The 25,639-nt window shown below is 47.6% G+C and overlaps 1 protein-coding gene across 9 annotated transcripts in view; it reads left to right on the top strand.

Annotated features, from left to right (window-relative positions):
• PPP1R12B (protein phosphatase 1 regulatory subunit 12B) overlaps nucleotides 1-25,639 on the top strand; it is a 129,954-nt gene that overhangs the window by 80,463 nt on the left and 23,852 nt on the right. For 8 of the 9 annotated variants that reach the window (XM_027697753.1, XM_027697751.1, XM_027697759.1 and 5 more), the window contains 3 exons: nucleotides 22-205; nucleotides 716-828; nucleotides 2,096-2,140. In XM_027697753.1, the coding sequence (XP_027553554.1) occupies nucleotides 22-205; nucleotides 716-828; nucleotides 2,096-2,140 (342 nt within the window). Of the gene's footprint in view, nucleotides 1-21; nucleotides 206-715; nucleotides 829-2,095; nucleotides 2,141-18,921; nucleotides 19,607-25,639 lie in introns of those variants that run through there. The other variant, XM_027697761.1, reaches the window with a different exon arrangement.

Genomic DNA, 25,639 nt, shown 5'->3' with positions numbered 1-25,639 from the left:
GTCATGGCTCTGTGTTTATAGTCAGTCTATCGGCGATTGAGGTGCCCAGCACAGCCTGACAAACCCACCACACCCGTGTCTCCTTCGACGGCAGCACCTCTGCTCTATACAAGTTCATACCTGACTCGAACAAATAAATATCTAGGTCTGGACTCTGTGAACCCAGCAGACTTCAGAGGGGCAGCCACAGAGATGGAGAAAAATGGTACGTACCAGGAGAGTGAGGAGCAGGCAAAGCTCTGTGTGCTTTAGAACTTTCAGTGTGTACAAACAGAGAGAACAGATTTACTTGTTGCTCTGAGGGGAGATGCCACATCACAAAACAAATGTTATTTGTTTAAATGGAGTTAAACAAATTCCTATTGCTTGTAACAGAGGGATAAAAGGATGTTTTCCATTTTGGATAAATAAGTGAAACAGTGATCCATGGAGCATTTAGATATTAGAGCTGAGGGAAGAGGTTCCTCTAGTACAGCTTGTCCTCAGAAAAGTCAGGATGACCTGGGGAGAGCTGCTAGCTGGGGTAACCTCTGTCTCTGATGAGAGAAGGAGTGTGAGTATCCAGCTGTAGGAGGACACATTTGGTTTAATAACTCCTTTGTAATATAACACAAGCCAAGGTGACCTTGATCAGCTTGAAAAGAACCCCAGAACCTTAGCAAAAAGCACAGATGTAAATCACTGAAACCAAAGCAGTCTTTCTTTGCTTGGCCAGAGTGTGAAGATCAGGATTCAGATGACAGATCCCTGAACAAACAGTCGATCCGGGAGCGGCGGCGGCCGAAAGAGAGACGGAGAGGCACCGGCATCATTTTCTCAACAAAAGATGTAAGTTTGAGTTCCTTAGAAAGAGAAACTCATTCTGTAGTATCCAGGATGAATTTTCTTCTGATTCCAAGCTTCAGATTTTTTTCCCAGTTAGTTGATTTTCCATTAGTCCTTCCCTCTTCAGCTCTATTTCAGACTGGCACATCCAAAGTGGTGCATCCCTGTTTGCCTGTTCCTGAGCCACGAATCAGTGGAAACCCTGCAGGACTGTGAAAGGGCCCACATGGGAGAGGAGAAATTAGAAGTCTTTAATTCCTTTGAAAGAAGAAGGTCACAAGCCACTTGAAGTATTTTCAAATTCCTCTGAGCTCAAATTTGTCTGCTCTTTAGGCCCCATGAAAGGAAGACAGTGAGGAATAAAACCAGTGTCTGGGTCCCCTCCCAGCAGCAGGGAACACTCACAGCATAAGTGCAGGAGAGCTGTCTGTGTCATGGTCATTTCTTTTAGTCCTGGTTTCAGAGGATTTCTTCAGTCTGAGGGAAGAAATCTAACCCTCCAGACTTTGGTTAGAGCCTCAGGTAGGAAAATTCAAGAGAGAGTAAGAATTATGAAATCATGGTTAACGAGTTTAGTCTGGAGTCAGCTGGGATGCTGGGGTAGTTTCCCATTGCTCCATGAAATCCCAAAGCTGTTACAAAGAGGCAGTGGCTAATTGAGAGGCTGCACAAGTGCAGGATGTCTGGGATGATGAGTCTCTCCTCCTGGGGTCTAATTGAAGCAGAGATGTTCTTTGAAAGTCAGTATTATGTCAGTATTTCAGATGAGCAGTCTTCCCAAGTGTCATGTTTGTTCCCTGAGTGTATTAAGGAGTTGTTGTTCCTCCTGACTCTTCAGGAGCATTCGAATGGCAGGAGCCATCAGAGAGAGTCATTCTGTTCTCAGTACAAAGATCTTCTAAATAGTCATTAGGTCACCAAAACTGATTTGATAATCAGCCAAAAACATCTGGACAGGCGTTTGTTTTGACATTTCTCCTTAGCTTTAACATCAGATCATTTCTTCACTGGAAGGGTGGTCAGACACTGGCACAGGCTGCCCAGAGCAGTGGTGGAGTCACCATTCCTGGAAGGGTTCAAAACACAAGTAGACGTGGCAATTTGTGATATGGTTTAATTGACATGATGTCAAAGGTTGGACTTGATGATCTTGGAGGTCTTTTCCAACCTTAACAATTCTGTGGTTCTATAAACAATAAAATTATCACCCTGTGATAAAGTTTTGTTGTCTCCAAAGCTGCCTAATCATATTGTTTGCTTTTCATCCTAGGACGATGATGAAGTTGATGGAAACGAGGATGTGAAGGAAACTCGGGTAAGTGAGACCATATCTCTAAATCATTGGTGTTTCACTCCTGGGTGTTCGTGGCGAGAAATCTTCTATGGCTTTATTCTTGTCCATATGAGAGGTTTAGGCTCTGCTCAGTAGCTGAGTATGAACAGGGAGACACCTCCAAGTAGCAAATTCTTTATTGATTTCTCTCCTGAAAGATAAAGAATATCTACAGAACTGGCCTAAGTTCAGAGTTGGCTCTTGGGGAGCTGCATGGGCATTTCTGGAGCCTGGAGGGAGTGCAGCAGAGCAGGGCTGAGCAAGAGCCTCACGAAGCTGTTGGGCCACGGTGCTGGCAGAGCATGGCCATCAAGTGTCCTGGGCAAGACCTGTGACCTTGGATCTCAGAATCACCCTGACACTGTTATTTTGGACAGTATGTTTTGTATTTCTGAAATCTGCTCTCCTGTCTCCTCACAGATTTGATTTCTTGTGGGAAATTGTCTTCACAAGCAGCGTGTCAGAGGTTGTTCCATGTTCCCCTGTTCTTGCAATAGTCTCATCCTTCGAGGCCCTTACTTTCCTTTTTTAATAATTACTGAGTCTTTCTGAATTGCCTCGGTTTCCTTTGGTTTTGTCTGTCTCTGTCTGAAACACATTTGAGCCTGACAACATGACTGACTGTGACAATGTCAAAGCTAAATGCATTTCCAGACTATTAAAACACAATGTGCAAGACTCGGGAGAAGCAGCAAACGCAAGGTTGTGTAGGGGTCGGCCTGCTTGTGGGATGTTTCATTTTGGCTGGAAAACATTGAACTTGGGGTAGCCTTTCCCTATGGTTTGTGATGCAGTAGAGTGATTGAAGCATCATTTAGTTGGAATTACCTGGTTCACTGCTGAAAATTGGCAGTAACACTCTGCAGACTCTTATTTTTGTTTTTCTTCTTGCAATAGTTGGTCAGAATGCGGCAAAGTCACGGCGAGCCTTGCTGGGACCAGAGACTCAGGTGGTGCTGGGATGGCTTTTAGCATGTGCTTATCTTTCCATGCCAGGCATTGCTTTCCCCAGTGCTTACTTTGCAGTGTGAAATGTGGGATATTCCTGCTCCCAGAAGCATCACCTGCTTTGAGGAGCCCAGCCCTTCCCACGGGAGTTTCTGCTCATCACAGAGCAGAACTTCATGAAATCCTCACTGAGCCCTGCAGGAAAGATTTGGCCATTTGTCATCGTTACAATTGGTTTGACATTTCTGCTGTCTCACGGTAGGGTTGGAGGAGGGGAGTTTTGTAATGTGTAAAAAAGTAATAATTGTAATAGGGACACCTTGTTTCTCGCAGGAATGTTTTGGACTTGCTGGGAATGACTTGTTCTTCGTGGAAGTTGTCCCAGACTAGCTAAATTAAGACAAAAGAGTGTCTGAGGCTGCAGGTTTGAAGGCTTGCTGCAGTCTAGTCCTAAAATTGCTGAAGATTTAATTGAGTACAGTCCTCACTGCTCATGTCAATGGATTAGCTGCACTTCGGGAGAACCCACCTGCCCAAAAATTCAAGGTCACCCAGTCTCTTACAGTTACTGCTGGTTTTCTCCAAATTGACAGCAAGGATTCCTTTTCTTGTACTTCCTGTGGTTTTCTTGTGGGTTCCCATCTAACAGCAGAGCACCTTTTCTTCAGTTCCCTCAGCCCCTTTGTGCAGGTGCTTTGGGGCACCAGCACCCTGTTTTCTTACACACCCCACGTACATTAGACCTGGGTTAGACTCTCCTCCCACTGTGCCAGACCTGTTTTTTCCATTTTCCCAGTCATCTTGTTTTTATCCAGTTTCCAGTTCATTTTCTTCGCTGCATGCCTCCAGCATCATGTCACTTGGTCAGTCTTCCCTGGCTTGTTTTAGATCCAAATCAGAGGTTTCTGTCCTAACTGACCATCACTTTGGCAGGAATCACAGAGCAGCTCCTTTCTTTCAGTTCTAGTGCCAAGGAAAAAGTACAATTAATAATCATTAATAATCAATAGTAATAATTCTAGAATGGGAGTTGCCACCATGTCACCAAGATGTGAACTTGAACACACTGGAGCGTCCCATTTTAGTTGCAGATCCCCAAAAACTCTCTGGTTTTATGGGAGCAGTTGTATTTTTCCTCCAGTGTTTATGTCTTGGCTGATATTGGGAGTATTTTCATGGAAGCCAAAAAAAGGCCCTACTTGAAATCCCTCCTGAAAGCTCTGCAGTGCTGGAGAATAGCAAAGGAAAGGTAAAGGCAGTTTTGGAAAAAGAAGGAGCAAATACATGTTGTACTGTTTCTCAGAAGTGGAGGAATTATTTTGGCTGAGCTCGTGAGCACCAGCGTGGGAAACCAGCCCAGACACTCTGGCTGAGCTTTAGGCAACTGAGTTGTCTTGTAATGGGATGTGTCGGAATCCTCCGTGTGTTCTGCTCCCACCCCGCCTCTCTCCCCAGGATGCAGACTGCCTGGATGCACTGTGGAAAGTTGGAAGAGCAGACAAAGTTTTATTGTGGAATAAATGTTCAAGGGCACAAGGGCTTCAGCTGGAAGAAGCCTCTGGGGAAGCAGCTTTAGGAGAGGTTTTTTCATGGTTCCACTGGGAAGGCACTGTGAAGGAAAGAGTTTTTGTGCAGTCTGGGGAGACCTGAGCTCAAAGAAAAGTTTGGCCACAGTCTTGTCTCTGTTTCTCAGAAAGTAAAAACTGGGAGAGTCTGAGAGGTCCTGTTAGACCCAGACTGAGCCAGGGGAGAGACTGGTGTTGGGAAAGCTTCCCTGATCCCTCAAGCTAGTGACTGCAGGAATTCCATCTTGGTGAGACCAGTGAGGACAAATACAATAGAGTCAGTGCAAATAGGGATCAGTGGCTCCAGTTTAGGATGCAGCAGTTGGAGAATGACGATGAAGACTAAAGAGAATGGTCCAATGTTCCATTTCAGAGCTGGTGCTTCCTTATCCCCAGCTCTCCTGGCTTTGACTTGACCCTGACTTAGAATGATGGAATCTATTACAGACTGGCTTGGGTTGGAAGGGACCTTAAAGCTTATCCTGTTACATCTGCCTGCCATGGGCAGGGACACCTTCCACTAGCCCAGGTTGCTCCAAGCCCCATCCAACTTGGCCTGGAACACTTCCAGGGATGGGACAGCCACAGCTTCTCTGGGCAACTTCTGCCATTGCTATTGTACAGCAGGAGAATTGGGAACAAATTTGGAAGAAAAGTATATTTTAGATGACAGACCATGCAGAACAAATAGAAAATGTTGGTAATCATTTGAAGGATTTTATCTCCTTGCAGTTCTCTGCAGGGGCATTACAGACATGCCTCATCCAGAGGGACTTGGTCAAAGGAAAGCTTCAAATTCAGGGGAAGACACCGAGTGTTGTGTTGGTAAAATAACAGTTTATGGGCAGTAAAAGTGTCAAAGAAAATGTCTGTGGTCATGAACTGCCTCCAAGACAGTCTGTATAGCCCAGTATAAACCCCAGACATGTTAATGGAATTAACTTTTATGCAAGAATAACACTGAACCGCTTGATTATGGATTACGATCGCAGTAAGTCGATTAAATAGGCTCCATTCCTGTCTCTCTGTGCTTTGATTTATGGAATGAGTGTTTTACATTCTGCAAAGCACCACTCAGGCCCACTCTGGTTTGTAAATAAATGTTCTGCCTAATTGTACAGTTACCATGAAATCACCAGATGCAACTGGATACCAATATAAACTAAATCTCTGTCTTAAGAAGGGCTGAATTTCTAAGCTTGATGCCATGAGTTCTAAGGGAAGACCAATGAACTAGAAAATTCCTTATACAAACTAAATGTCTTGATGTTATTGCCGATTCAGAGCTATGATTTGGGAGTCCTGATTTTGATGTGTCCTATTTCTCACCTGTAGTTTTGCTTTCAGTGCCATTTTATCCTTCCACGGAGGCTTCAGTTTAGCTTTTGTCATCGTGCTGTTTGCCTTTTTGTAAAAGATGGGTTTGATGAATGACTAGAAGAGCGGGAATAGCTTTTGTTAAGTGTTTTGTGACTTGCCTGTCGTAGCCAGACTGGTTGTACTGGGAGTCTCCAGGAGTTATTGCCCCCTCTCCCAGTGTTGTGCAGGCTGACCCTGTGCCTGCGGACTGTGTTTGGAAGCCAGGGAAGGCTCCGAGTCCTCCACTTTCGGGACTTACATTGCCTAATATGGTAAGGTATGTCTGCATGGGCTGCACTGTTTTGCTGGGATACAAGGGAAAGTTGACCAGTAAAAGGGAACAAAATAGGTGAACTTCTGGCTGACCGATAAGAAACTAAAATCCTTTAATCCAGACAGCGCTAGACGGTGGTGTTCATGCTATGCCTCATTGCTGCTGGCCCAGGTTCCCTTCTGGGAATTAAAGATACGAGTATTTTCCCCTGGTTTTACCCTTGAATGTTTACTTCTAGCAGGGATGTGGTGTGACGTGGGAGGGAAACCATCTGGCTCCGGTCCAAGGGCACGTAGGTGGCACCGTGCGTCACTCGCGTGGTGTAGTTAAATCAGAGAGCATTTAATTCTGGGTAACGTAAAGCTGGGAGAGATGGGCTCTGGTTGGTCCTGTTTATAAACAAAATGCTCTAATGGGCTGTGTATGCTGCGAGGAAAGGTCTTTAATATGTGTGAACAGCAATAGAAAATAGCAGCAAAGTGCTGCAGGAGCGTGAGCTGATGCTGTGCCACAGAGCCTGAGCACGGTGAAGAACAGCCTCACAGTGTTCAGAGTGCCCTGGCTTCCCTGGGAGGTGGAGGGTGTGGACAACAGTGAAATCAAAATTCATTCTGCAAGTATTTCTGCACAAATCATTCACATCTGCACAGAGGATTTGCCTCATGAGTTCTCCAGCCTGACATGCTTGTGTTGGTTTTTCTTAACCTTAATGTGTGGAGAAGGGCATCAGCCTGGCTGGCTGCTCTCCCTGTTGATGCAGCACTTTACTCCTCAGCCTGGCTCTGAGCTCCTGTTTACAGCTCTGGGAAAACATATTGTTTGTGCCTAAAGCCAAGTGATCCAAGTGGGTTATGTGCACTACAGGGTTACAGCTAAATGCCTTCAGGTGAATTCCTCTAATTCACCAGATTGCTGAATTAGGAAGGTGTAATGTGAAGCAGTGGCTGTGATGGGGATGGGGATGAGTAACACAAAACCAAAACATAAAATCCTATCTGCGAGTCCCGGGAAGATGAAGCAAAGCAGTGAGTCCTCCAGGAATTATTTCCAAGGTCACAGACTCGTAACTATTTAAGGTAACTTTATGCTTTAGCATCTTGTTTAGTAGATTACTGTCAGAATTTTGGTGTAGTCTGAGGTGACTGATCTTTCTCAGTTGTCAGCAAGTCCTTCCCCCTGCAGCCGTGGAGCCGAGGTTGGCACTGCAGCCCCCACCCACAGCTCCCTTGGCCTCTGCTGGCTCTGCTGTTAGTTCAGATGATCCCAGTTCATTACTTTGCCTACATGGCAGCTATTGCACAAGGGTCCTGGGATCCTTTTGCTTTTCTCCCAGCAGGGGCTGGGAGCAGTGTGATGGATAGGGTGGCAGCAGGATCCATGTGTGTGTGCATCTCCCCAGTGCAGCGTGGACACAGCCCAGCCACTCCAGGAGTCAGAACCACTCCGTCCAGTGTGGCTGTTAGCCCAGACCTGCTGCCCTGAGGAGCAGCATTGCTCCTGGACCATATCCCAAAGACAGAATAAATCTATCTATCATTTTATGTCTAATTGTGTTTATAATTTTTGGCTTTTTAAAGGTTAACAGCATATGGTTGTGATTGTATATGTAATGGAGTATCGTGCCACTTTTTGTAGGAAACTGTCAAACTCTCCTCATGACACGCTCAAAATTATGGAAAGGAGAAGTATCTCTGACTGCTGAACTGCTTCGAGCAGGTTCTGAGCCCCTCTGGGAGCTGGTGATTGTACCTTGGTGTCAATCATCCAGCAGGCTGGGGAGGATGTCTCTCCTGATGTGGCTGAAGTTATCCTCCAAAAAATCTGATGCTGTAGGTTGAAATTCCTGCCTACAGCAGTAGATGCCTGGGTACGCCTTAATGGCCATGTCCTGGTGACACCTTGGAGAAAGGTGGGTTGGGGGTACAGTGGGAGAGGGCTGGAGCTGGGATGTGCCATGCTTGGGGCTTATTTCCTGGCCCTTCTCCCTGGGATGCTGGAGAATCCCCACTTGGAGTTCTGCATCCAGCTGTGGGGCCCCAGCATCAGAAGAACATGGAGCTGCTGGAGACAGTTCAGAGGAGGCCACGGAGATGCTCTGAGGGCTGGAGCCCCTCTGCTCTGGAGCCAGGCTGGGAGAGCTGGGAGTGCTCACCTGGAGAAGAGAAGGCTCCAGGGAGACCTTAGAGCCCCTTCCAGTGCCTAAAAGGGCTCCAGGAGAACTGGAGAGGGACTTTGGACAAGGGATGGAGTGACAGGACAAGGGAGAATGGCTTCACACTGGCAGAGGACAGGGTTAGATGGGATACTGCAAAGAAATTCTTCATTGTGAGGGTCGCAAGGTGCTGGCACAGGTTGCCCAGAGAAGCTGGAAATGTCCAAGGCCAGGTTGGACAGGGCTTGGAGCAACGTGATCTGGTAGAAGGTGTCCCTGCCCATGGCAGGGGGGTGAAATGAGATGGTCTTTAAAGTTCCAACCCAAGCAATTCAGTGATTCCAGGATTCCATGAATGCTTCTCTGTGGCAAAGCCCCCGTGAAGTCAATCATCCTTATCTCATGGCCGTGGCCTCCTGTTGCAGGCTGGTGCAGTCCCACATTTAAGTAGTAAATTATTTATCTCCCATATATGTCCAGAAGGAGTAAAAAGCTGAAGCTGTATTGCCACATGGCTAAGAGAGAACTGAGGAGTAATCTAAATTTGTTTGGAAAACTGAAGTTAAATTCTCTGGCAATAAAATATCCTTTGGAAACAACTACTGTAGGAAAAATTGTGTGTTGCAGTGATGCGAGTGTGGTGAAGCTGTTTGTCCCCCTTGTCTTTAAAAGGTCACTTTTTGTTCAGAGTTTGTATCTTCCCACATGCTTCTCTTCAGAAAAAACCTCATGTTTGGAAAGTCGTCGTCAGTTTTTTGCTCTTGGACATGGAGTTTCCCTATGAGAAGTAAAATTGTTTGGCAGAAGCTGCTTCATTATTTGTATGTCAAGATGTTGAATCCTTAACTGCAAAATTGCTTCCTGGCAGGAATTTTCCACCTGCTCTGCTTTAATACACGCTTCATTATTCGTATTGGGAGCCTACAAGGAAGGTGGAGAGGGACTTTTTACAAGAGCATGTAGTGACAAGAGGAATGGATTCAAACTGACAGAGGGTAGCTTGAGATCAGATATTAGGAAAAAATTCCTCCCTGTGGGGGTGGTGAGGCCCTGGCACAGTTTGCCCAGAGAAGCTGTGGCTGCCCCATCCCTGGAAGTGTCCAAGGCCAGGTTGAACAGGGCTTGGAGCAACCTGGGCTAGTGGAAGGTGTCCCTGCCCACGGCAGGGAGATGTAACTGGATGGGCTTTAAGGTCCCTTCCAACCCAGACCATTCTGATTCTATTGTAGGTACCTACCATGTACCCAGCACTGGGCACTGTTGTTGAGTGGGTGTTGACCATATATGTAGACTTTTCATTGCTCTTAGATTTCATCCTTGGGAGTGAACATAACCTTCTGCACCACAACCTGCTGCTGGTGAAGGAAAGCCAGAAATAGGTTTGAAGCACAGTTAGACAGACAGGTTTTGCAGCCGTGGAGTGGCTGGGGTGGGTATGGAGAATGTGATGAATGTGGATGAAGAACAGAATTGATCATGACTACTGTGAGTGCCCCGACATTTCTATTTCTCTATGTCATATTTTGGAAAGTCCCTTAGCTTGAAATAGCTGTTTCCATCTGGTTCTTGTACTGCTGTTTGCTTTCTCTGCTTTCCTGACATGACCTGTTCATTCCTGTACAAATTGTTGCCACGTTCCTCCTCAGTAACTTGGCATGTTTGTGATTCATCCTTGTAAGAACCTGGATCAGGAAGAGGGAACCTATGAGGAAACATTTGCTGAGTGCAGCCACAGAGCAGCTTCCACTGGAAAATACTATGTTCCAACCCTTCTTTATCTTTAATGTCTATAACTGGGTGAAATCACTTGATTTTTGGGGTAAGCAATGCTCAAACTGGACTTGTGAGCAAAGCATCACTCTGGGTTTGCTGGAGCGTGTCCAGAGAAGGGAACAGAGCTGGGGAAGGGTCTGGAGCACCAGGAGCAGCTGAAGGTGCTGGGGGGGCTCAGCCTAGAGAAAAGGAGGCTCAAGGGGGACCTTCTTGCTCTCTCCAACTCCCTGACAGGAGTTTGGAGCTGAGGGGGGTGATCAGGCTCTACTCCCAGGGAACAAGGGACAGGACAAGAGGAAACGGCCTCAAGTTGTACCACAGGAGGTTCAGGTTGGGTACTGGGAAAATTTCTGCACAGAAAGGCTGATCAGGCCCTGGCCCAGGCTGCCCAGGGCAGTGATGGAGTCACCATCCATGGAAGTGTCCAAAAATGTGTGGATGTGGCGCTTGGGGATATGGTTTAGTGGTGAATATGGCAGTGCTGGGGGAGGGGTTAGACTCAATCTTAAAAGTCTTTTCCAACCTTAACAATCCTTGATTCTATGATTTTATCATCCTGCTTTTTATGAACAGAACATGGTATTGAGTTGGGGAAAGAAGCCCCACTGTGGAAAGGCAGAGCTGGGTTTTGGGTGGACATGAAGCAAGTTCCCCGTAGACACCAGTCCTCCTGCTGGTGTACAGACCTGGGGAGGATTGTGGCAGGACAACAGGCAGTGCCACGGTCACCCCAGGCTACATTTACAGCCTTGAATGGAATCACTTCTGTAGTCTCTGAGACATTTATTTTTGGCAAAACTGCCACATTTGTCCCCTCCAACAGGAGCCTGTTGCTGCTGTGTTGGTTTGTTGTTGCTGATTATTGCCCCTGTTGCTATCCATTTCTGTTACCTCTGCCATCAACCTGTGTCAGGGGAGGGTTAGACTGGATATCAGGAAAGGTTCTTCCCCCAGAGGGTGGTTGGGCACTGAACAGGCTCCCCAGGACAGTGGTCATGGCCCTGCCAGAGCTCAGGGAGTGTTTGGACAACACTCTCAGGGACAGGGTGGGATTGTTGGGGTGTTTGTGCAGAGCCAGGAGTTGGACTCAGTGATCTTTGAGGGTTCCTTCCAGCTCAGAAGATTCCGTGATTCTATGAAATATAGTTTAATAGCACATTCAGAGAGGGAACATGAACTTTTGTGGACTCTCTCAGAAACATTTCTGGTTTTGATACTCTCAAACTGTGGGTTTGTCCTACCTCCTGCAGGTCCCTCTCCTAGGTTCCCTGTTCCTTTGCTCTGGAAGTGCAGGTCTGGTTTCATTTACTGGCTTGTCCTGAGCTTTATCTTCAAGTGATGATGAACTCAAGACAGTGAAACCCTCTCTGCAGCCTCCTCTTTAAATCCATTTCTCCCCCTCTGAAGTTAGGGATGTCCCCAGAGGGGCTGGTGAACACTCCAGCTTCCCATCCTGCTGTACATGCTGGATTTGAGTGTCCAAGGCACCTTACCTGTTCTTCCAAAAACTCAACTCTGCTCCACAGAACTGCTGGAAGACATTTCTCCTGCATGCAGAATTGGGCACTTGCAGCTGCTAAAATGATGTTTCCCTGCTGAGAATGCTGCTTTCTGAACTCTCTTCACCCCTGCTTTTTATTGAATCTATTTATAAGAAAGGAAAAAGCAAAGGATTCTGAAATTGTATATTTAAAATGTGCTATTCTCAGCCCACACTAAAATGATCTGCGTGTGCTGCTCAGTGCTAATCCAGGTATGTCTAAGGGGTGGCACTTCAAGCCTTATTATGATAAATTTGGTGATGGGAATAAAAAGTGGGGGAAGGCTGCTGGTATACATGCAGTTATAGGCTGTCAGCTGCTGTGTGTGTGTCTGGGAGGAGAGGAAGATCTTTTCCTTCTGCTTCGTCTCTGCAAGGGAGATCTGCTCCTGGGAATCCTGCTCCTCTGTGGATGGAAGCGTGTTCCCTCCTCAGTTTGGATTCCATTTATGGGAAACTGCAGCAGTGCCTGCACATCCCAATTACAGCACAGCCACTGCCTGACGTTGCTTTGCTCCAGCCCTCCAGCAATCTGTGCCCAACATAACCCTGAGTGTCTTGCAGAGCTAAATAAACCCTGCAGAGCTGTAATTGACCCTCTAAAGCTTGCTTTTAATTTTAAAGTCATTTATTTACAGTGGGCTTTATGTATCATGTACAGTTGCTGTAGAGGAGCTATTACTATTATTATTATCATTATTATTATTTATTTGAATTACTGAATCTTGAGGTACAAAGTTCCATTAAATAAGCTGAATCAAATCCCCAGAAGTACAGATTGTAGGCTAGAGTACGAGTAACGTTTTAACAACTTATTTTAAATGCAATAGGTCTTGGTCTTGTTACTGCTGAAGAAATTCATACATATATTTAAGTGTTTATCCAGCCATATACAGACAGTTCCTTGGCTGTTCTATGCACACAGTTCCTTGGCTGTAGCTGCTGTTCAGCACATTTGTTGCTGTAATCCAGCAGCCCCTCAGCTCTTTATGACTATGCCCCAGGGGTAATAATCTGTATTTTGGAGCTGGTTTTTAGCTCTCTGACTGTACAATGACATTCTCAGCCAAAATTACCTGCTCAGGTTACGTACAGTGTCACGAGAACCTGACTGTTAATAACCAATGCAGAGGGTAAGAGTGGAGCTGACTCACTAAATTTTCTAGGTTTAAAAAGACCAATTAAAAACACAAAAAAACAACCAACCAACAAATGCCACTAACCCCTGAGCTGCAGCTCATTCCTTTTCCTGCTCTGGGAGCATCTCTGTAGCTAAAGCAGAACAGCCTCGTCAGGGGAAAAAACAACAAACACCACCCTATGGAATAGGGTCAATGGTCTTAAAAGTCTTTTCCAGTCTTAATGACACGATGATTCTCTGGTTCTGTGGTCACTTTTGAAGAGTGGCTTTTGCTCACATCCCCTGAGTTAAGTGAAGGTGCTGCTAGTTCCAAATTCACTCATTATGCACTGAAACGAGCAGGTTTTCTCCAGAACCAGCAGAATTTCTTTGCACAGAGAGCAGTGGGTGCAGTGATTAAAGGGGTGAGAGCAGGAGGGTTAACAAAGCTCAGCCTTTTGTTTCCAGGTGAATTCCTCTCCAAATTTCTGGTAATATTCTAGAGACTTTTTACTGCAAGATCCCGTGTAGAAGAAGCAGTGACTGGTACCCTGGTGCAGTGACCAGGGACTGTAAACCTTCCTCTGGCTGTGGAGCCCTTTGTGTGTAACCAAAACTGTTCCCTTGTCAGACCCAACCTGACCCAACAGGTCATGGGCTTTTCCTTTGCAAATAACAACACTTGGGCCAATTCAGAGGTAGTGGGAGACAGGTGTGAGGCTGGATCCTCTTCCAGGGCCAGAGCACTGGTACCATTTAGGATGCACAAAGAATGCATGTTATTTTGGCGTGGAATAGTCACAAATATAGGACATTCTGAGGTGAAATGAATCACAGGATTTATTAAACTTTGCCCACACTATAAATGTAATTACAAAAGGGAGGTGCAGGACTGTGGCACTATGGATTTCAGTTTTGTGGGCCAGTCCAGTGACATAAAAGCAGTGGGAAATCTAATCCTGACTCTGTTCTCTATAACCCATGACAATGGTTTGATGGTTAATGGGTTTTTCACGATTAAACTGAGTTTCTGGCACAGGGTGCCCAGAGAAGCTGTGGCTACCCCATCCCTGGAAGTGTTCAAGGCCACATTGGACGGGGCTTGGAGCAACCTGGTGGTGGTGGAAGGTGTACCCTGCCTATGGCAGGATGTGAAACAAGATGAGCTTTAAGTTCCCTTCCAACCCAAATCATCTGGGATTCTCTAATTCTCTGAATTTTTTACAGAACTACTTTATACCCAATTGTTTTCTGGGCACGTAGTGGCTTTGTAGCCTGGTTCTTGTGAACAACAGCACTGGTTATTTCACTCTGTTTCTCTGGAGAAGTGTCATGAGAATAAATGCAGCTTTAGAGTTGATTTAAGTATTGCATAAAATTACAGATTTCAGTGTTTTCCTGGACCAGAACATGACTCAACAGACAAACTGTGCAGGTGGGAAATCCAGAAGGGAGGGTTGGGAAGATTTGTTTAATTTAATAGCAAACAGATGAACTGTGTAGAAAGGGGTACCCCCATGTACCTGAGGTGTCTGGGGTTGCAGGAAGCAATTAGGGGGGGTTCTCTGCTTCTCAAAGTGAGCAAAATGGCCTCAGTGATAGGCTGGGGAGCCTGGAGAAAAGGAGGCTCAGGGAGAACCCTCTCACTCTCTCCAGCTCCCTGACAGGAGGGTGGAGCCCGGTGGGAGTTGGGCTCTGCTCCCAGGGAACAAGGGACAGGATGACAGAAAACAGCCTCAAGTTGCACCACGAGAGGTTTAGGTTGGATACTGGGAAAATTTCTTCCCCAAAAGGGTGGTCAAACCCTGGCCCAGGCTGCCCAGGGCAGTGGTGGAGTCACCATCCCTGGAAGTGTTCAGCGGTCAGACCTGATGACCTTGGAGGGCTTTTCAAACCATAACAATTCTGTGATTCTGTGACAGGTTCAAAGGAAAACGTGAACCTCTTTCTTGCCTCATCCTCTTGCTGCTCATCCAGTTGGGTTGGAATTCACATGTAGCAGTGCAGCTCTGTGTTCTTGCATTACTTGGCCCAGCACAGGAGAGGGTCTCAGCAAGGGCTGTGCCACCACTGAGACTCATCCCTGCCCTCAAAGGCTGTGTCATAGTCCCAACTCAAACTGTTCCCCAGCATTGAGGCATCACCCATGTGGCTGAATCCTCTCACGCTCCAGATCAGGGGAGCTGTGTCCAAGCTGCCTGTTGGGATTGGTCCCTGTGAGTGCCCAGTTGTACCTGGAGGAGTGTTGGATGCCACCTTCCCCCTGATGGGTGGTCTGCAGGGTTGTGTGGTGGAACAGGGATGGTCCCTGGCTGTGAGAAGCCCTGAGGGAAGGTCACAGTGTGAAAAATGGCCTGGAGCTGTGTGGGCCCAGTTTGTGTCTCCTACCCCAGCTGAGCCAACGTGCTCTCCAGGACGTGGCTGTGCTGGGACATAGAGGAGGTTTGTCTGTGGATGAAAGAAATCAGCTGGATGGGAAGTAATTCAGTGAGGTACAAGGCAGTGTGTTAAACCTGCTGTGGAAAATGACAGCTAGGACATTAAAGATATAGTTTTGGGATAATTTGTTCCAAAAATACCAAGTACTCTCATTCTTCAAGTTTTATTAGAATTCTGGTCTCCCAAGAGGGCTTCTCCTCCACTCTCAGAGAATGTGCCGTGGGTTCACATCACCCCTGAGCATCACTGCAGCTCTGGCTTCAACTTCCCACCTTTGTTTCCCAGTTTTGTCTGCTGCAGGCTGGAATGTTACAGTGATGCTGACATTTATTTTACCAGCATCATGTTCTGTAGGTGAAGATTTTCAGCACAGATAAAAGGGGTGTTTGTGTGTTCCTCTCAAATATTTAGCTTAGGGCTTCATCCTATTTCTGGTACGTCATTTTCTTGGTTATGGGTTCTCCTGTCTTAAGTAATTTTAAAAATGGGGTACAAACACAGGTGTCATCACCAAAGAAAGGGAGAGGACAGACATCTGAACGGACAAGGAAAGATCATGGAATCTCCTGAGCTGCAAAGGACCCACAAGGACCATTGAGTCCATCTCCTGGCCCCACTCAGGACACGCCAACAATCCCACCCTGTCCCTGAGAACATTGTCCAAACACTCCTTGAGCTCTGTCAGCCTTGGTGCTGTGCCCACTGCCCCGGGGAGCCTGGTCAGTGCCCGACCACCCTCTGAAGGAAGAACCTGACCACTTTCTGGGCGAGAGTGTCTGAAGAGTGATCATAGCCAAGACCACAGCCCTAACTACAGGAATAAACTATTTCATATAAATATAGGAAAGGCATTATACTGTAGTATAGTTGTGCTGCCATAGTCCAAGATGAGGAGAAACTCTAAGGTGATTTTGCCCAGAAATAGGCCCCAGCATGAAGTGAAGGTCTGGGCAATCTTAGGGGTTTGTGTGCTGAGCTTGTGAAAATGCTCACGGAAGGTGATTTTTTTGCATGTCTTTCTGGAGGCTGTATAAATATCCCTTAGCAAAGTACACAGCACCACAGCTAGAGCAGGTACCAGCCTGGTTCCTACTGAGGAATCTCGTGAACAGACAGGAACAGTCAGATCTAAACCACAACCTTGAATATGACAAAGCTCGGGCTGTGAGGAACAGCAGCGAAGGAGCGTCGTGTTTCATCTTGCACAGGGGACAACTGTACAAAACAGCAGGAATAACCCCCTAAATCAGACATTTGTTGGAATAATGATGAAAACCATTGTGTTTTGCCATATTGCATCTCGTGCTGCTTTCTGTCTCCTGGCTAATCAGACCTTCCCTTCTCTCTAGAATGAGTTACTGTCCACTCAATCTGTGAGAGATCTGCACTGGATGACTAATTAACTTTTAATTAGTAGGGAATAGCTCAGGCTGTGTTTTGGTTTTGGGCTGTGAGTTCTGTACCAAAATGTTGATTTTGGAGCTTTCTGGCCACTCCTCAGCAGAAGCATGACCGTGGAGGGATATGACAACAGATTGTTTGGGACTGGATGGGAGGGGAAGCCAAGCCCTGCAATTCTGTGCTGTGTAACTCCACCTTGGTGACTAAGCTGGGCTCTGGCAGCCTGGGAGCTGGGACCGGGACACCCCAGTGCAGTGCTGGCCACACGGGTTTGCCCAGTTTCACTTACACTGTTTTGAAACCCCAGAAACTGAGAACTGGTGTGAAAGGATCATGCCTGTGTGCAGGGTCTATAAATATGCATTTAAAATGTCTGAATTACCTTGTACAGCAGAGTTGGGCTCCAGACGCGGGGAGAGGTGGGTGATGAGAGCAACAGATGGAGGCTGGAAAGATCAAGGTCCTGCTCCAGACTCCTGGAGCAGCTGGGTGCCTGTCACTGCCTTTTTGTGTGTGTGGACTTCATTTCCATACCTTTAAACAGGAACGTGGAGGTATCACCAGGCAGAATTGGACCTGTTCAAACCTTTTTTCCCCCCTGCTGCAGTCAGTGGATGACAAGTCCCCTCCTTCCTCATGATGAATATCAAGTAGAAACCTGATCTCACTGTGACTTTCTTAGTGCAGGACAATCCAGCAGCCCTGTCTCCCGCTCTCCCTGGTTGCTCAGCAATGCTGCATTGCCCCTGGAGAGTGAAGGTGCTGGGTGGCAGGAGAAATTACTGCAGCTGCTATTCCAAGCTCCTTCCCCAGCTATGTGCCAGTGAAATCCCCAGGGTGCCAAGCAGGGTGCAGAAAGGGACAATACTTCAGAGCAACGAGAGTGGGGTAATACTCTTAAAATGTTTTTATATAGATATTATTTTTCACTTTGCAGAATGGTTTGGGTTGGACAGGATCTTAAAGCTAATCTTGCTCCACCCCCCTGCCATGGGCAGGAACACCTTCCACTAGACCAGGGTGTTCCAAACCCCATCCAACCTGGCCTTGGTAGGAATTGTTTGATGTTAAGCAGCCTGTGAGGTGGATCAGGACGTGGATAGGATGACCCCAGGCTGCCAGTGACTCAGTCAGTGGCCAGGTCAAGTGGGTGTGAATGAGTCCAGCTGAGCCTTACTGGAACTGGCCCAGTGCAGATAACTGGGCTGATGCCTTTCCAGCAACAAAAATCATAGATTTTCAACCTTATGACTCCAAGATGGACTTCGTGTGTAAGAGCTGGATGCATTCCTGTGTCACCTGCTCCAGGTGACCCTGCCTTGGCAGGGTTGTTGGAGTGGATGATCTCAAGGTTTCTTCCAACCCCAAACAGTCTGTGGTTTTGTGTGATTCTGTATGATTCTGTGAGCTACTAAATCATTCATGGTGATTTGAGGGCATTTTTCAAAGGAACATCCCATGGGCTTATTTTGATGGGACGTGAGGGACAAGCACTTGCCTTTGAATAGAGCAGTCCTGCCACTTTCCAGTGAGCTTGTGCTGCAGCAGAGCTTGGCAGAGAGCTGGGAGTTTGGGAGAGGTACGTGCTCTCCACACCCTCTGTCCTTTCCTCCAAGCTCCTCTCCCTCCTCCTTGATCCCGAACACTCCCTTGAACCAGTGTACATTACACAAGCTCTGTGCTGCCCTGTCACAGCCCAAACAGGCTTGTGAGCAAACAACAAAAATCCTGTTGTGCTGCCAGAGTGTGTCCTCCCTTTCATGGCATGAGCTGCTCCACGGCCTTTAAATCATCTCCCTTTGTCGCAGCCTCCTGGAATTCAGGCTTTGCAAAGGTCAGTCTCACCTCGACATCCCACTTGCAGCCCTACAGGCCTTGGGAGCTTGGGAGGGATTCTCTTTTCTCCCCATCTCCTTTTTTCTTTTTTTTTTTCCCTGCCCAAATCCCAAGCCCAATCCCAAACCCAATTTGGCAGCCCAAATCCCAAGCTGAAAGTGAATCGCTGCTTCTGGCTGCCCTCCAGCATTCCTCGCGGAGCGAGTCAGGATCTGGAATGTCAGAAGGCAGCGGCGGGAGGGACGGAGAAGCCTGTGCGCGGGTAACGGCGCCGGGAGGAGGAGGAGGAGGAGGTGGAGGAGGAGGATGGAACAAAACCCAACTTCAGCTGGACTGCCCCTTTCCAAACCAGCGTTTGTTCCTGATTTATGCTTTTGTGTTTCACTCAGAGCGTGCAGCTCTGCGCAGCGAGGGCAGAGCTCGCGGCCGCACTCTGGAGTAAATCAGGCTTTGCTTTTCCTTTCCCTTTTTTTGCCTTTTTTTTTTTTTTGGCAGAAGTTTCATGTCTAGAGAAACCCAGCCGGTTTTCCAGCTCTCTTCTTGAGCCGGGAGTTTTTGCCTCCTGCAGTTCTGGGGGGAGATAGATCCCCCTGGTGCTGTGGCACGCTCTGGACAAGGGGAAATGTCCTTTTGTGGAGAAGTTGGGACGGGGTCCGGGCGGTGAGGCTGGCACGGAGCAGCACCTGGCGCCGGAGCACAGCGAGTCCTTGACACCTTCTCTTCTTCTACTCGGACGAGAAACATTGTGGAGCCTCAGCTCTCCCTGCAGCAGATTAATGCCTAAAATTATACACCCTAAACAGCAGGGTTTAATTACCAGAGCTGTGAATAGTTTAATTAGTTTGTTCTGACCTTGGAAGAAGGACCTGCCCAGCGCCGTAGAGCGACAGGAGAGCAAGAACTGGTGTTGCTTCTCAAAGACACCCAGCCCGCGAGGCCATGTCGTCCCTGTACACCAGGAGTAAGGAATACACTCGGAGCAGGAAGGCTCAGTCAGACTCTCCCCCGTCCTCTCCTTCCCCGATCGCGAAGACACTCAGAGTAAGCAGCTTTTTCCTTTCTGTATTACTCAGCTCAGCACGTGCTCCAAGTGGAGCCTGGCGGTGGTGGTTTGTTGTCTTACCCTTGGAGACCTGCGGCTGTGGTTTCCTTTGGAAAGAGGATGGTTGAAATGAAACTTGGGAAGGTGCCTCTGCAGCAACAGGTTTTAAGCATCTGCCAGAGTCCCTGCTCTGGGATTAGCTGTGTTAGTGGTGTAGGGAGTTGCTGGGGTGGTAGTTTCCTCCTGTCCTGGAACATGGCTCTCCTGGTTGGCTGTTGCTGGATAAAAAACCTCCCCAGTGAAAATGAGGCAGAACTTGACCAGCTTGTTAAGCTGCACTTTTTCCATAAACACTTTGATACCGCTGGTGAAACGAGGTTTGTGTCCAGCTTTTGCCCCTGGGGCTGAGCTGGCCTGTGCTGTGGTTTAGTAATTTCAACAACACCAAAAAGTGAATAAAACCATCTGTAGGAGGCAAGTCAAGGTAGTTACCTTTCCTCCACAAACCAGAGCTGCTGTCCCTGTCTCCCAAGGTGGTGGAAAGTTGGGAACACTTCCTAACAGTATAATAGCTCCAGAGCCATGGGAGAGGTTGTCCCAAACCCTCCAGGTCCGTATCATTGTATGGGCAGCCTCTTTGCCATCAAGAAATATTATCATGCCAGAGTCAAAGCCTGGAGAAATTGGTTTTTAACAGCCAGGCTAATTTTAGATGGGAGCATTAAATTAATCCCAGCACTGGTGTTTGCTCAAATCAGATATGCATTGTCTGCTCTGTTGGCAGGGACAGATCTTGGTCTGGGAGAAGCATTGCCTGAAATATGTACAAAGGGTTTTAACCCATTGGCATTAATGAAAGCAGTTCCTGACCTCAGGAACTTCAGCCTCGAGGGTTCTGTGGCTGCTGGTTGTCCTGGGCTGTTTTCTGTAATGCAGCAGCAGGGTCTGTGTTTTCTTCCACCTGCAAATCATTGGAGTGTCTCTGAGGGGATTTAGATAATCTAAAACTATCCCGTGTGCTTGGATGGACTTTCCTCATCACTGCTGTGCTTACATTCCTCACTAAACGGCCACAGTGTTGATCACCAGCCTGGTGACAGGTGGAGAACCTTCCAAGTGTGCTGAAAATGGTTTATGTTTTTTCAAAACACGAGTTTTTAAGATCAGTCATGTTCAGTGAACACAGACTAACTCATTTCCCCCCCCTTATGCATCTGGGCATGTGAAGGGGTGACAAACATCTCCCAGGAGCTGTGATCACCATGTGTCCAGAGCAGACTGACGGGAGGTGCTGGTTTCTCTGTGCACAGCCATGGTGGGATCCCAGGCTCCCAGGGGTTCGTGGGTGTTGGAGAAGGTGGTGGCAGCTCTCAGGTGGGTACAAACAGGTCCAGGTGGGAGTGGGAGTGCATGGAGTAGAGCTTCTTGTGGCAGTGGGGTTTTGATGAAAGCCAGCACATGAGCCCAGAAATCTTTGTGATTCTTGCAGTGGTGATGGCAATGCCAGCTGTGACTCCAGAGCATCCACGGGGAGAAACCAGGTGGGAAATGCAGCAGCATTGACTCAGAGTCGGTGTAGGAAACGGCCCTGGTGCTATCTGGGTTATGGAAATAGCCCATGCCTTAAAAGGCTAATTAGGGAAGGATTGACTTCAGGCTAAAACAGGGATCTGTGTTAACTCTTTCTCCAAGACAACATAATTTTGCCAAGAGCAAGAGCAATAACGGAGTGTGGTTTTCTATGGATTTGTCCCACGTGTTTATTCTCCCCCTCTCGCTCCCCCATGCCCACAGTAACAGGTCTGTGCTGCAGGGACCCACCAGCCTTTATAAAATGGGTAGGAATGTGGTATCTTGGAATCTTTTATCTTTCCATTCAGTCAAGATTGATACCAGCAGAGAGCTGTGGGCTCTAAATATTCCCAGCTGAGCAGGGGTGCGAGAGCACATGAGCAGGCAGGAGCCTCACACATGGTGCAGACAGGGGAAGAATCTCTTGGAGAACCAGACAGAGCAAAGGAGGTTTGATTTATCGAGGTGTCGGTGCCAAACAGCTGCATTAAATGTCATTTGCCAAGCAGTTTCCTATGGCATTCCCTCTACACTTGCACTGCTGCTTGGAATGCTCCTGCTTAGGAGTTAGGATAATACTACCTGGGGTTTTTCCACCTTTAATTGGTGGAATCTCCCCAAATGCACCACTGAGGAGGGGGAGCACTTTGCAGTGAACTCATACAAATCATAAGAGAAGGAATATCCCTGCACAGGAGACTGTGGTGAGAGCAGGGTGTTGGTGTGTGACCCTGACTCTGTGCCAGGCCAGAACTGTCCCATTGCCCTGGAACCTTCACGAGGTAAAATACCTAACTCCTTGTGTCACAGCAGAACAGCCCAGGATTGTAGTCACCATACAGAAACAGCTCAGCAAATCCTGTTGAATCCCCCAGGGTAAATGTTGCTTTAATGAGGATGTTGCTCAGAAGAGGAAAGTCAAACCCCTTTGAAATCAATTCAGATCGTCCCATTATTTGGCACAAGCTTCAGGTTTTTGGCAGTGGGGACCTTTTCATTACATTTTGCCCCATACTGCTTTAGCTTGAGGTTTCTCTTCCTCAAAAAAATATTCTTCCCATAGTCAGTTCCAAGGGTGCAATAGGCAGCTGATGGTATGAAACCTGTGGTGAGCAATTAAGCAAATAAATGGCAGGATTGAAAGGCAAGAACTGAATTTTTTTGTATTATTCCTGATTGTGCTGGGCCACTTATTTTTTCATAGGAAATACCCCATAGTTTGAGTTTAGTCTCATCCATCTGTTTATTCTGGTACTTTATAACCCTTATGCTTCTCCATAGGATAATCAGTCAGATGGGAAAACCTAAGGAGAATGCACATTCCCAACTTTCAGCACAGACTGCAGTTGCAGCTTTTCAGTTGTTTCCCAACTCTTTGTCACTATACCTTCCCTTCTTTTATAAACTACTCCTTCTTGATTTGTCATCCAATATTGTTTGCTGTAACAGAGAGCATCAAAGCTTAAACCCTTTGTTGGTGTGTGGGGGCTGCTGGTTCAATAGCAGCTGTATTTGTGTGGCTGCCCAGCTTAGAATCCGACTGGTTTGGATTGGAAGGGACCTTAAAGCTCATCCAGTCCCACCCCCTGCCGGGCAGGGACACCTTCCACTAGCCCAGGTTGCTCCAAGCTCCATCCAACCTGGCCTTGGACACTTCCAGGGACCCAGGGGCAGCCACAGCTTCTCTGGGCAACCTGTGCCAGGGCCTCACCACCCTCACAGAGAAGAATTCCTTCCCAATATCCCATCTAACCCTGCCCTCTGGCAGTGGGAATCCTTGTCCAAGTCCCTCTCCAGCTCTCCTCGAGCCCCTTTAGGCACTGGAAGGGGCTCTAAGGTCTCCCTGAAGCCTTCTCTTCTCCAGGTGAGCACTCCCAGCTCTCCCAGCCTGGCTCCAGAGCAGAGGGGCTCCAGCCCTCAGAGCATCTCCGTGGCCTCCTCTGGACTGTCTCCAGCAGCTCCACATCCTTCTGATGTTGGGACCCCAGGGCTGGAGGCAGCTCTGCAGGTGGGGTCTCACCTGAGCAGGGCAGAGGGGCAGAATCCCCCCCTCCCCTGCTGTGGGATCAGCCCAGGGCACAGGAGGTTTCTGGGTCCAGGCACACACAGCTGGGGCATGTTGAGCTTCTCATCCAGCAACACCCCCAAGTCCTTCCCCTCAGGGCTGCTCTCAGTCCATTCTCTGCTCAGCCTGGTTGTCAAGTAGCCACTTGATGGTTCTTACTCGCTCCTCAAGAGGCTTTACATAATTCTTCCTGTTCTGTCCATATTCACAGTTTCACTACAAGGCTCTTTCCCTCTGGTGTTAGTCACTCCCTCATTAAGCCACCCTCAGTGCCTATAACCTGAGCTTTCCAGCTGAATTTTTGTCAGGAAGGGCTCAGCAATAAAGCTCTAAGTGTACTCAGTGGTCTGCCCTGATTGATTTTATTCTGCCTCTCATCTGAGTGACTGAAGGAGCCGCGCTGGGTGGAATATGGGATGCAGGAGATCACCTTTATGGGCCGTGTGTTTTCACCGAGTCACTTGATAGTAGTGCTTGAGTGGAAAAAGCAGCAGTTCCCAAATCGCTGTCTCTGTTAACGAGCCTCCACATGGAGCCTGCAGTGCTCGGAGCAGTGATTACCATGGCAGCAAATGCACCGAGTCTGGGTACGGTGGAGTGAACATGGATGTGGAGAATACAAAGCAAATCTTAAAGGAAAAAGAAAAGCTAATGTGCAAAAATGTGAGGGGCTGAGCTGCAAGTGCTCAGCACACAAATCACGAAAGCAGGGCTGAGTATTAATGAATAAGTGATCATAGAGAAGCTCAGAATGGTTTGGGTTGGAAAAAGGACCTTAAAGTTCACCTTGTTCCACCCCCTGTCACAGGCAGGGACACCTTCCACTAGCCCAGGTTGCTCCAAGCCCTGTCCAACCTGGCCTGGGACACTTCCAGGGATGGGGCAGCCACAGCTTCTCTGGGCAACCTGTGCCAGGGCCTCGCCACCCTCACAGGAGAGGATTTGTTCCCAACATTCAATCTAAATTTCTCCTCTTTTAGCTTAAAACTGTCCCCTCGCTTTTCCTGTCTCTTGCCCATGTAAAAATCGATGTCCTGGAGTGCTGAGAGGTCTCTAGAAACACCTGTTTGGATTATGGCCTTCCTAGAGTTTGGAATGTATACATGCCAGACAGTCACCTTTTGCTCCGTGGTACTTTTGCAACAGGTTCCATCCTGTTTCAGATATTCCTGATCACAGGTCTGTTCTCACATGGGGTTTTCCTCTGTGAATCATTTAACCTGCTGTGCTGCTGCTGCAAGTGCATTAGAGAATAGAAAGTGTTATGAAAATATTTCTCCAGGAAACTTTATCTTCCTGGGTTTCCATTTAGTGGCTTGGACTTGTCTGGTTGTGATAAAAATGATGCTGTATAAATTGAAACGGAGTCAAATAAATTGTCTCATGACACTTTCTGTCTAACTTCTGGATTGCTGACTAGTTACACAGTTTGTGAAAATGATTCTCTCCTCTCTCAGCAGCCAACAAAAACCATGGGATACTAAAACTTGAACTTTAAGGCGATTAACCTTAGTCTGTGTTCTCCAGCATCCTGCTTTGTTTATCCCTGGTTGTTCCTCAAGCATCATGTTCTCGGATGAGTATCAGGATGAAATCCTTCTGCCTTCTGTTTGTTCTCGGGTTTTTTTGAGTCTTCCACTGTAAATGTCCATATCTGGAAGTACATCGGGAACTTCTGGTCGTTCTCAGGGCACCACCCGTGAGATGTTCCCTGATGTGACTCAGTAGCCAGACGATGCTCCTGCATTTGGATGTATAAACAAGATGGGTCAGGGCACGTGCTGTGACCCGTGGGGTGAACGACTTCTGTCCCTGCGGCTGAACTTCCTTCAGCTCTCCTTGCTCCCAAGCAGCAGAATTGATCCAAGGCAAAGGTGGAGCAGGGAGTCTGTTAACTATTTAAGGCTCTGAATGGTCATGGATGATTTGGAAAGGACCTGATGTAACACTACAGCCTCATTTAAAATGCCTTTCTGGCCCTCAGCTGCCTGGCCAGTGGTGGTGTCTTTGGGGAAGCTGGTTAAGCAGCCGGAGGGCAATCCCTTGGGACAGATCAGCCTTGAAACCCCTGCAGGGCAGGGGGGTCAGAAGGTCAGGGAGCAACTTGATGTTGCCCCAGACCAGGGAATCAGTCAGGACTGTAAAGGGGGTGAAGGGAGGAAGAGAAAGAAGATACCTTTAATTTGGCTCAGCTCGTGGTACAGCCACAAAACCAGGGACACAGAGACGGGGAGGTGCTGCGGGATGGGAATGAGCAGCCACAGAAGTGATGGGGAGAGTGGGTGGAACCTCTGTGGGCAGCAAACCACTTCATCCTGCTGAGCTGGAAACCAGTGCCTGCTTCCCTGGCAGGAGCCCATCAGAGTTTGTTTATCATAAAATGAACACAAACCCA

This window comes from Neopelma chrysocephalum, unplaced genomic scaffold (genome assembly GCF_003984885.1).
Source record: "Neopelma chrysocephalum unplaced genomic scaffold, ASM398488v2 Primary Assembly neopelma1_122, whole genome shotgun sequence".
Taxonomy (NCBI): domain Eukaryota; kingdom Metazoa; phylum Chordata; class Aves; order Passeriformes; family Pipridae; genus Neopelma; species Neopelma chrysocephalum.
This window is presented reverse-complemented; position numbering and strand designations above follow the sequence as displayed.